Genomic DNA, 12,670 nt, shown 5'->3' with positions numbered 1-12,670 from the left:
TCTTTTTCAAATTAAAAGGCTATTATAATCTTTTTATGTTTGACATGAACCAAAGCTACAAAATGTTTCAGTTTTGGACCAAGTTTTGGACCATTGGTGCAAGTTAAAAAAATTTGGGATTCTATCTACAATTTTTTGCAAACCACAGGGACCAAATTTGCAGTTTAGTCTAGTATTATTATAAATGATAAAAAAATAAAATACTATCAAAAAACCAAAAGTCAATAATAATATAATATGTATGATGTCATTTTCGGTAATTTTACAAGTTAAACCAAATTTGACAAACATTTAAAAAACAATTTATCAGTTTATCACGTTTTGTAATAAGATGAATTAATCCAAACAGTTATTAATGGTTGCTTTGTAATTAATCCTAGTTTTTTTGTTAGAGTTAAACTCTTTATAACTTAGTACTAATAGGCTATTAGTCGTTGCTTTGTAATTAATCCTACAACAAGTTTTTCAGTAAATAAGAGCTTAGGCTCTAAGCAATCCTTACTCCTCTGTTTTTTTACCTGTGCAAAATTGATTCTTTTTCTGCTTTCGTCCCTCTTTTTCTTCCCTCCTGTTTTCCTCTGTTTCTTTTACCTAGGTGAACAAGGTTCAGGTCTGAAGCGGCCCCTTATTGATTACATTCTATCCAAATTATAGTCCTCAATAGAAAACACCCGGTGTGAAGGTGGAGAGTACAAAGGTTTCAGCAAATACCTAACGCCACTATACAACTTGCGATTTGGGTTGGGAGAGATTTGCCTCAATTGTTGACTTTTGATAATTGTCATTGAAGAAAAAGAGTAACTCGTTATACAAACGCTCATGATCTGCAAGTCCATCCATATTCAATATTAAGGAGCAATAATAAATCCAATTATTTTACCTATTAAAATTTGGAAATAGAAAAATATTTAAGAATTAACCGTATACCTTCAGAAATTAGTTTATAATCGAAGAGCTCTCTAAATACCTACGGTTCCAAGACTTGTAATAACTCAATGGATCTTTTTCATTGTCATTATCAGTGTACACGAGACTGATTGCACACTCTCTTACCATTACTCCAACATATGTTCCGTCATCTATTATTGTAACACCAACTTCATCACCATTTTTAATCTCATTGTCTCCAAACATCCAATGACTTAACCATACTATATCTTCATCAGTTTCTCCAACAGCATACATACCACCACTATACCTCCACTTGCGATTTGTTGTCACGTTCTGTACTTTTATTCTTATACGACTTATTATTCCTGTACCTAAAAATGTATGCACAAAGCTTATATTTATTCCCTGTATCATTTTATTCATTGAAGATGATGGCATGGCTATTGATATTGATGAACCCTTGCTTTTATGAGGTAACCAATCTGGAACTGCTTTCCCAGGAAAACATGTGCTAAATATTCCAAATCGGTAAAACATCTGCAAATAGTGTTGGATCAGGCCCGCTGTAAAGATCAAAAGTAGTATACCCAAATAAAGTAAAACACAGATCTGCAGGGAAAGATTCCCAGTTTTCTCCCTCTTATTTCTGATAATCAAAACAAAGACTTACAAGCTTTTAAATAACAAACAAAACAAAGTAACTGCAAAGCTAAAACTGAATAAATGTGTGCTCCTAACTAGGTGGCAACTAAGCCACCTATTCCTACTGACAAGGTCAATTAAAGACCAAGTCAGAATTACTTTTTCCTCCACATACTTCCCCTTAATTCTGAACTTTGTCCTCAAGCCTTATAAGTCCCAAAAGATCTCTCATCTCTAAGAACTTGAGTCTTGGCAAAGCTTTTGTCAAGGGATCTGCTCTTTGTTCCTCACCACTGATGTGTTTCACATCAATTTGCTTCCTTTCAATACAACCTCGTATGAAATGAAACTTAGTGTCAATGTGCTTGCTCCTCCCATGAAAAACTGGGTTCTGCATAAGGGCTATGGCTGATTTGTTGTCTACATACATCCTGACACTTTCTTTCTTCCAACCAGTTAGCTCCTTCAGCAAACTTCTTAACCAGAGTGCTTGGCATGCTGTTGCGGTTGCAGCCATGAATTCTGCTTCACACGAAGACAAGGCTACGGTTTGTTGTTTCTGGGATGACCATGTTATTGGATTCCCAGAAAAGTAAAATACCATCCCCGTTGTGCATTTTCTGCCATCAACATCCATTCCATAGCTGCTATCACTGAATCCAATCAACTTTCTGTCTCCACCCTTCTTGTATACTAGGCCATAGTTGATTGTCCCTTTTAGGTACCTTAAAATGTGTTTAACTGCCTTGAGGTGGCTCTCTTTAGGTGACTCCATGTACCTGCTCACTACTCCAATTGAGTAGCTCAAATCCGGTCTTGAGTGAATAAGGTAACGGAGGCTGCCAATCAGGCGTCGGTAATCAGTGGCATTGACTGGCACTCCATCTTCATCTTTTGTTAGAGCAAGCCTTGGTTCCATTGGGTATTTTGATGGGTTACAATCTCCCATGCCTGCTATTTGTAATATCTTCTTAGCATACCCGGTTTGGCTGATTGTGATACCTCCTTGCCCTTGTTGGACTTCTATCCCTAGGTAGTAAGATAGACTTCCCATATCACTCATGTCAAAATTCTTTAGCATCCGCCTTTTGAATTCAGCCACCAGCTCCTCACTTGTACCTGTCACGATTAGGCCGTCCACATAAACACCCACAATCAAGGTGTTATTAGGTTTCTGGAGCTTGTATACAGCATATTCCTGTGGGCACCTTTGGAATCCCATCTCTTTCAAGGTCTTGTCAAGTCGATCATTCCAAGCTCTTGGTGCTTGTCGCAAGCCATAGAGCGCCTTGTTAAGCTTGTAGACCATGTTTTCTTTTCCAGCAATGACAAAACCTGTTGGTTGAGTAACATACACCTCTTCCTGTAGGATTCCGTTCAAAAACGCAGATTTCACATCCAAGTGATGAACTTTCCATCCTTCACTTGCTGCCAATGCCAGTACCAAGCGAATTGTCTCCAGACAAGCCACCGGTGCAAAAGCCTCATCAAAATCTACACCCTTTTGCTGTACATATCCCTTTGCAACGATTCTGGCTTTGTGTTTTGTTACTTTCCCTTCTGCATTCTTTTTCAACTTGAATACCCACTTCAGCCCTATCGTCTTTTGCCCTTTAGGGAGATGAGTCAATTTCCATGTATTGTTGTTTTCAACTGATTCCAGTTCTTGTTTCATCGCATTTCTCCATTCTTTGTCACCTGATGCTTCTTCATACGTGGTGGGTTCTTCACCTGCGTACATTAGCATCTCTGAATCATCTTCCAGTTCCTGGGTTTCGTTATAGATGTCTGTCAAGGCTCTAAATCCTCGAACAGGGGTATCGTCGTACGTGGACCTGTCTATGTCTTCTTCTGATGCTAGAGTCGTGGAGTCTCCTGGACTAATCGGGACTTCGCTCACAGGAGGTGAATGATCGAGTGGTGTTGTGGATGACTAATACCCATGTGATGGCGAACTAGGGCTTCCAATTTCTCCTAATGTTGGATCGAGTTCCTCCATCGTATCTTGGGCTATTCCTTCACTAGGGAACCTGACCCAAGAATTACTTAGTATTGGGCCTTCACAGTGGACTTTAGCCCAATCCCATTTCCTTTTCTCTTCAAATATGACATCTCTTGATACATATATTCTATTTCGTTTAGGGCAATACAACCGGAACGCCTTACTTCCTGCTTCGTTTCCCAAATACACCATTTGTTCACTTCTATCTCCCAGCTTTGTGAGTTTATTCGTTGGTATCTTTGCATGAGCTACACAGCCGAACACTCTAAAGTGCTCCAAAGTTGGCTTCATCCCCTGTAGACCTTCATATGGAGTCATGTCTTTTACTCCTCTTGTTGGGACTCGGTTTAAAATCTGCACGGCGTGGCGAACGGCTTCTCCCCATAGTGTTTCTGGGACGTCCATAGCTTTCAGCAAGGACCTGGTGGCTTCAAGAATTATACGATTTCGGCGTTCTACCACCCCGTTCTGTTGAGGGGAGTAGGGTGCGGTCAATTGCCTCTTGATTCCTTCCTGATTATAGAAATCAGTGAATTCATTTGACGTGAATTCACCTCCTCGATCTATACGCAGCATTTTTAATTTGTATTTCCCTTCACCTTCTACTCGATTCTTGAACTTCTTGAAGGCAGTGACAGCTTCACTTTTGGCTTTGATCATCGACACCCACATGTACCTGCTGTAGTCATCTACCATGAGAAGAAAGTACCGGTTGCCAGCTAGTGTTTGGGGCGTTATAGGACCGCACAAATTTGCATGAATCAGTTCAAGTGGAGAGCTTGCACGCCACTGTGCTTCTTTTGGGAACGGATATCGGGTTTGTTTGGCAACTAGGCATCCCTCACAGATCTGTGTGGGATGATGAATTCTTGGCCCTCCCCGCACCATATCTTTTTCCACCATAGACTCAATCACACGGAAGTTCACGTGACCCAATCTTGCGTGCCACAGCCATGCTGTATCATCTAGGCTTGCACTGAGGCACACAGGTTGTGTTGTATGTAAGACAATCTTGTACAACCTGTTCTTTGAACGTTGTACCTTCATAATCAACCTGTTGCCTGCATCATGAACCCTTAAGAATTCATGAAGCATCTCAATCTTATATCCCACTTCTGTCATCTGTCCTAGACTAAGTATATTACTTTGCAAGGCTGGGATGTAATATACCTCAGAGATGACTTGTTGCTCTCCATTTTTACATTCCAAGAGAATTGTACCTCTTCCTTTGATCTGAACTTTAGACCCGTCCCCAAAACGCACCTGCCCTATTACTCTTTCATCAAGTTCTGCAAAGTACTCACGCACCCCTGTCATGTGGTTACTGGCCCCATTATCCAAGTACCATGTATCCTTCTCATTCCCTTTTGTTGCTGGGAACACTTTGTCTTCATTAAGCAATACCCAGTCATATGTATCTTCACCCCATACAGTTAACAGAAGAGCATGTTCTTCTTCTTGCAACTGTGTTAGATTGACATCAGCTTCCTTCCTCTTGGGATTTGGGCACTCCGATGCAAAGTGTCCAAACAAGTCACAATTGAAGCACTTTATGTGACTTTTGTCTCTTCCCTTTCCTCGACCATTGCTTGTATCTCGGAATGATTGATGATTGCCTCGACCGCCTCTACCCCTTGAACCTCTTCCTCGATAACCTCCTCGACCTCCCCTTTCATTAGAAGATCCACGACCTCTTCCTGTTGTACTAGGAGAGCCCTTTTGTGATTTTTGACCCATTTGCCCTTCAAATCGAGTCAGCAACAAGCCCGCTTCAGCATTCGAGTTTTCACCCCGAACTCGTAGTCGATCTTCATAGGCTTTGAGTCTGCCAATAGCTTCTTCAAATGGCATTGTATCCAAGTCTGAATACTGTTCTATCGAGGCCACAAGTTGTAGAAATTTTTCTGGGACAGAATCAAGCAATTTCCTCACTAAAGTACTATCTTCCATTGTTGCACCAAGGCTGATGTATTTCGAGTTTATCCCACTCAGCTTCCCTGCGAATTCATCTATGGAATCTCCTTCTTTCATCTTCAGTGCATCAAACTCACTTTTGAGTGTGTGCAATCTCGCCTTTTGCACTCGATCTGCACCCAGGTACCGGATTTTTAAAGATTCCCACACTTCCTTTGCAGTTTTCTTCTTGGCCACCTGCATGAGGATATCCTCTGGTATTGCTTGGAAGATGTAGGCTCGTTCCATCTTGTTCTTCTTCTCATCAACAATTACTCCGACTGTTGGTTCTATGGATTCCCAAACACCTTGAGCATCCATGATAGCCTCCATCTTGATTGCCCACGTGGTATAGTTTGTTGAAGTCAACAATGGACACTGGAACGATACCCCACCGTTATCTTTTGGTACCTGTTGACCGGAACCTGTCATGTTGTCGTATCTTATGTATTTGGGCATAAACTGGAAAGCTCTGATACCAAGTGTTGGATCAGGCCCGCTGTAAAGATCAAAAGTAGTATACCCAAATAAAGTAAAACACAGATCTGCAGGGAAAGATTTCCAGGTTTCTCCCTCTTATTTCTGATAATCAAAACAAAGACTTACAAGCTTTTAAATAACAAACAAAACAAAGTAACTGCAAAGCTAAAACTGAATAAACGTGTGCTCCTAACTAGGTGGCAACTAAGCCACTTATTCCTATTGACAAGGTCAATTAAAGACCAAGTCAGAATTACTTTTTCCTCCACAAATAAAACATTACATTATATGAATTTTATGCATATTAGTGTGTGTGTGTGTGTGTTTGGGAGATCAATAGAAGAAGAAAGAGAATACCTGGACTGGGAGTTTCTTTGCATCACGAGGCTGTTTGTATGAATCCAATATCCGTATCTTGTGATCTTTCACATGTTGTAAATTTGACCACCCCAAGCTACATAATATATGGTCATCAATTTGTGCTATAGCTTCAATTTTCATTATGCCTTGAACTTCGGTCAACGACTCCGACTCCTCGTAAAAAACAAATGGTACCCCCGACATTTCTTGAGGGAATGTTATTTTAATAAGTGACGGACAGTCGTCAGCCCACAAATATTGGATTGTAGGTGGAGGGCACAATACCGACTTCAACATCCAACATTCTCCAACATGGAGTTCCTCAAGCCTGCTAAGGCTTCTCACACAATCAGGCAGGGAATCAATTGGATTCTTATTTAGATATAATGTCTTCAACATTGACATGCTACTGAAGTCCTTCGGAAAGGATTCATTAGATAAATTATTGCCTATAAGTGATAAGGTTACTAATGAGGGTAGCAAAAATGATTTTGGAGTTTTCGGTAAAAATTCTCCAATAGAAGAGGAAGATGCATATGACTCCATATCCTTCATCCGCATTAGAAATCCACTAGCACCTAAGCAACCGTTTAATGATAAAATTCGAACATTCTTTAATTTGCTAATGCTAATTGGAACATTACTAAGCTTATTGCAGTAACTCATGTCAAGAATAACAAGGCTATCGCATCCACCAATTGACTCACACACATAAACCAAGCTTTTACAGTTGTTAAGAAACAACCTCTCAAGTGCAGGTAACCCAGAGAAGCCTTCAACTCTAACAAGCTTGCAATAACTCAGATTAAGAATCTTCAATGACCCAAGAAGCTGTTGATTGGATATCCTCTAATCAAGAATATTATAATGAATATATTAATTGACTAATAGTTGAAATAAAAGCTTTAATTTCATACCTTTGGCTTCTTCCAAAGCTGTGTCAGATTACTGTGAGACATGTCAAGAGCAACCAAATTTTCCATTGGTAAGTCTGAAGGTATGAATTTTAATTGGAATCCATGCATGCACAACCATCTTAAACCTTTTGGAAAATTCTTGTAAGATCCGTTGAGTTTTACATAATTGAGTTGGAGTAGCTTTAGCTTATCCATCTTTCTTAAAGCATCAGCTCTCAATTCCACTTTTTTGCAACGAGAAGATGAAAGCATTAGGAGAAGCCGAGCAAAAAACAACCAAATTCTTAAAAAGAACTCATAGACCATCTGGATTGGTTGAGCAGCTCTAAAACTCTTGTTCACATCATCATATTGGAAGTTATGCTTTCTCACACTACTTAATGATCTAGGCAATGTCTCTTCCCTCAATAAATTCATGTCAAGGATAAGACCTTGAATTCTTTGGGTACCCTATCAAAAGGAAAATTACATCAAGCATTCATTGTTATGTACACGATAAAGCTAACGATACTCTAAATGACTATGTTGTATTTACCTTGTCCTTTTTCAACAAATTGAGGGTCTCCTCATGTTTCCATACACGACTACGCTTCCATGGCTTATCAGGTGATTCTTTGCGGACTAAATCTCTCCCCATATCTTGAAGCAACTGATGCATTGTAAACTCATTATCATATGTAATCGTGAGAAGACATCTATCAATGAGCTTGGTGATCCCATATAATACTTGAAACCCGCATTCCTTTAATATTGTTTCTGTAACTTCTCTTTCTTTTCCAACAAAAAAGCAAGCAATGTGCTTAAAAAGTTCTTTGCAGTCCCCTGATAAAGAATCAAAGCTAATTTGCAGAGCCTTTTGTACATTCTCTTGTACATCAGTTAAATATCCTTTTGCCTCCAACATATCAAGGACATCACTCCATATGGCTGCACCTTCATTAATTAATGAACTACCCAAAACTTTAAGAGCCAATGGATGTCCTCCACAATACTTGGCAACTCGTAGTGCTTTTTTCTCATAACCTTTCTGGGGATCAATGTTTCCAAACGCATGCCAACATAAAAGTCTCATAGATGTAGTGTTAGTTAAGCCAAGAAGTGGAAGCTTTGTATGCTTTGGAGGAAATTTCATACGAAACAATGAACACTTTTCTGTTAGGGACCCATCTTTGGTTGTTACTATAATCTTGCTTCTGGGATGAAAACCTTTTGTTCCAAGCAACACATCCAGTTGCTCAAAGTTATCAACATCATCAAGAACCAGAAGTGTCTTTTTCCTAGATAATGCCTTTTCAACCTTAGATGTGCACCGATCTGTATCATGTTCTTCAATATTTCTTTTCTTGAGAATGTCTCCAAGAAGCTGTTTTTGCAAATCTAGTAGCGAACATGTCTGTTGTGCACATATTCTTCCAATGCCTTCAACAAAGCTACTTCTTTCAAATTCATGGAAGTGCAACATATACATATGTTTTGCCAATGTTGTTTTCCCGATCCCAGGCATTCCCCAAATTGTGAGAATTTCAGCAGCTTCAGAAGATCCTCTTTTTAACCAGGAACTGATGGTATAAATAGATTCCCCCATCCCAATTATGTGTGGGATCCTCCTTTTCAAGTGTAGTTCCAGTCTAGTATTAATTTCTTTCACGACTTCTTCAATAACCACCGTCTCTCTTCTGAAAAAGGAATCAAATTCGATCAACTAGACACATTAGCCGATATATCAAATTAAATAAACTGATCAATAAGACAATAACTAGTCTTTTGCATCCTTTTAATTATTATGAAAGGGACTAAAATAAAAATATACACACAGTTTAACCAAAATGGTGGGCCACTTTGTATATGTTTCGACAGCTTAGTCCCCATGGGTTGTTGGATATGTACTGGACTTGGTTCCATTATATGATGTATGTTGGCTTTTGTTCATAAAAAACTGAAGAATTTTTGTGGAAATATAGTATGAATGTTTTACCTTCCGCTTGCATCTTTTCCTTTCAAATCAGCAATTTCTGTAAGTCCTTTCGTCCACATCTCCAACTTATGAGCACCTTCAATTTTCTTCTCTACATCCTTTTCGAACTCAATCCTCAGTTTGTGTTCAAATAACGCTTCTCCAAAAGTGCTTTCTTGCTTCCTGACATGGGTCGGCTCAACATTGTAGAAAATGGGGAGAACAATATGGTTAGAGACCTTTCGTTGCTCAATGATCATCACAAGCTCGTCCAGACACCATGTTGAAGATGCGTAGTTCTTAGACAAGACGATTATCGAAGCACGGGAGCTTTTTATAGCTCTTGCAAGTTCAGGTTTAAGTTCTTCCCCAGTTTCAACCTCTTCCTCATCAAGAAAGGTAGAGATATTTTCATTCACCAAAGCTTGGTAGAGGTGATCAATAAAACCAAGACGAGTGTCTTTCCCTCTGAAACTCAGAAAAACATCATATGTTATTGTCGCTTCTTGTTCTTCTTGCAATTCAGTGATGATGGCCATGGAAGTTAAGAAGAATTAGAAGAGTGTATATAAGCTGGGATTATAAGTTTAGTTGCGTCTGATTTTGGTTGTCTTAGATCTAAATTCGAGATGAATGTCTTTTGTGTGGTACTAGAGTCAATGTTGGCAGCAAAGTCAATGTTTGTTGTCTTCTTTAGCTGGCTTGGTCTCCGGACTTTTTTTTCTCTTTTAGAAAAAGCATCACTAACATAATTACATATGAATTATGATGTTCAACTTTTAGAAAATATTCAATATGGGCTTATTATACAGTTTGCTAAAATTAACCAGATAAAATCATCACTATGTTTTTGGCTTCTTGATCACCTATATATTATATAAAAATATAACAGAAGGGAAAATAGCAACAAAATCATTAAATTAATTTTACATTAGATGTAAATCGAATAGATCTAATGGTATAAAATCATGATCCTTATAAATTAAAAATAACCAATCAAAAACAAGCTTTAAAACAAATATCAATTTTCAGATTGTATAAAAACTTCTACCGAAAAATATCCCCCAGATTCTTATTGTGACACCGACAAAAGCCTCTAAAGCACCCCTTACAGCACCGTCGGCCACTCCCCTACGCTACCTTAATCATCTCTCCAACACCATCAAAGCAGGTGCATCACACACTACGCCACCATCAAACCCTGGATCTAAAATCGCCAACAGTAATGTCGCCTTTCTGTTGAACACGACTCTTTGTGTGGGAAACAACAAGACTTTTATTAAGACACTTAAGAAGAACTTGCATTTTGTGAGACTACTATACACTTATCTTTCTTTGAGGATTTCTTGGATACTTGGATGTTGAGATGGTTTGGAGCAAATGAGTTCCACACCTATTTATAGGTGTTTCCACCTCCTTATAGGAAGTTTCTAGATCTACATACATTCATGACTATTCTAGAACTATCTACCATATTCTATATCTATTACAAACATTTATATGTTTCTAGAATGTTCTATAATGTCCTAGATAAGTATAGACATTCTTGTGCCTTCCATAGTGTTCTAGAATGTTCCATAGCCTTCCAGGGTCTTCCATCTCGTTCTAGAGTAGTCTAGAATCTTCCGGCATCTTCTAGACTCCTCCATAGTATTCCATAATGTTCTAGAATCATCCAGATCTTTCTAGAACATGCTAACTTCTTCTAGACAATAACATGATTCTATTAGGCTAGTGATGACCTTCAACACTCCCTCTCAACACTAGCTCTTATTCGTTGTACCATGTTGAGCTGATAATTAAAGCCCTCATATTTTTCGGTACTTCACCCTTTGTGAACTTCGTCTGCTACTTGGTCATTAGTCTTTATATGTCTCATATTGACTTCTTCCTTGAGAACTTTTTCTCTTCCACATGCTTTGTTTTTCCTCAGTTGATGCAGTCGTTGCTTCGTATATTGTTTCCATAGTTGACAACGACATTTGTGGTTGCCTTTTGTTGCACCATAATATTGTTCCTGACCCCGTTGAACTCTCTTATATAGTTTCTTATGCCTCCCTTTGGTAAACTTGTAAGCATGTGGGTTGTCCCTTTTACAAGCTTTGGAAAATTTCCGTAATATTAAGATGTTATGATGTAATCCCTTATTGATCTGCTCATCTCGTTTCGATGTTGCTCCGTTGAGAGATTCTACTTTGCTCTTACGAATTAATGTGTTTTTCTTCTTTTTCGCCTTATCCAGTTTCTCCATCACATGTTCCATTTTTCGTCTAAGATGCGACTTTTTATGCAACTCTGGTGACGTCATGTTCTTATTCTCCTTTGGAACGTCCATCTTCGAGGGAATAACTTCCTCCTTCAAGGTTGTCATAAACTTTGTCTCACTCTTCTTGAGACCTTTTTCGAGTTGCATAGTTGATAGAATTCAGGATCCAATCCTATTTCTCATCAAGGGTACAATGTGAATTATTGAACCCTTAGTGATACGCATGGTATCATCTCTCTCAAATGACCAGGGTCGTACGTTTTCTAGGAAATCCATTCCCAATACCATACGATAGTCATCCATATGCACCACTGTCAAGTCTATGGTGCCTTCCCATTCTTCTATCTTAAGATGTACTCCACATGCAACACCAATGATAGGCTTGGATAAAGAGTTGACAACTTTCAACCGGCCTGGATTTTTGGTGTATTTGATGCCCAGCTTCCTAGCTTCATCTTCAGCAAGGAAATTATGAGATGCACCTGTATCTACCGATGCCTTGGTGTATCCTCCATTTACCCTGGCCTCCAGGAACATTAACCGTCCTCTTTTAGTCTTTTTCTCTTCTATAGCAAATAGTGCCTCAGCATCCCATTCATCATCTACTTCCTTTTTGGAAGTTACTACATTGTTTTCCACAGAATTTTTCATTGACCAACAATCCTTGGACATGTGGCCCCACTTTCCACAATTATTGCAGTTGCCTTCGAACCTCCTCCTCCGAGAACTCTTATTGTCGGTCTTTTGAGATCTCCATGGTTGTGAGGTTCCTAGCTGACTCTTCCCTTTGTCAGCATTTTTGTATCCTTCTTTATAAGGTGGCTTGAAATTCCTCCGACTTTTACTTGTGTAGAGTGCTTCTTCTTCACTCTTCAGCGTGATGCCTCCCATTTGCTTAGCCATAGCTTCTTGGCTGGCCAACAAATTCTCAAACTCTACAAGTGATGGTTGAACGGGCCATCCTTGTATAGCAGTTTACAAAGCTTCTATATTCCGGCCTCAGTCCATGGATAATGATCCTCTTCATTCGAGCTTCTGCAATGACGGATTGCGGATCTAGTTCAGTGACATATTGACTTGACCTTGTGGAAATATTGAGCAATCGTCATGTCACGTTGTGAGATTGATAATAGCTCGTTCTCCAAAAGTTGTAGTCTCGTATCATTCTTCTTTGAGAAAAGTGTCATGAATGTGTCCCAAGCTTC

At 39.1% G+C, this 12,670-nt stretch overlaps 1 protein-coding gene across 1 annotated transcript; it reads right to left on the bottom strand.

The window, feature by feature from the left end:
* Positions 1 to 321: 321 nt before the first annotated feature.
* On the bottom strand, positions 322 to 9,802 carry LOC145132821 (disease resistance protein RML1A-like). Its single transcript, XM_079067750.1, has 6 exons — positions 9,221 to 9,802; positions 7,781 to 8,921; positions 7,246 to 7,695; positions 6,326 to 7,159; positions 928 to 1,428; positions 322 to 824 (listed from the first exon to the last, which is right to left on the bottom strand). The coding sequence occupies exons 1-5, from the start codon at positions 9,736 to 9,738 to the stop codon at positions 937 to 939; spliced, it is 3,435 nt and encodes a 1,144-aa protein (XP_078923876.1). The 5' UTR covers positions 9,739 to 9,802; the 3' UTR covers positions 322 to 824; positions 928 to 936.
* Between the last annotated feature and the right edge of the window lie 2,868 nt (positions 9,803 to 12,670).

The sequence above is a fragment of the Lactuca virosa genome, chromosome 8 (genome assembly GCF_052849685.1).
Source record: "Lactuca virosa cultivar CGN04683 chromosome 8, Lactuca_virosa_CGN04683_v6, whole genome shotgun sequence".
NCBI lineage: Eukaryota > Viridiplantae > Streptophyta > Magnoliopsida > Asterales > Asteraceae > Lactuca > Lactuca virosa.
The sequence above is the reverse complement of the archived record's forward strand: the minus strand, read 5'-3'. Positions and strand labels throughout refer to the sequence as shown.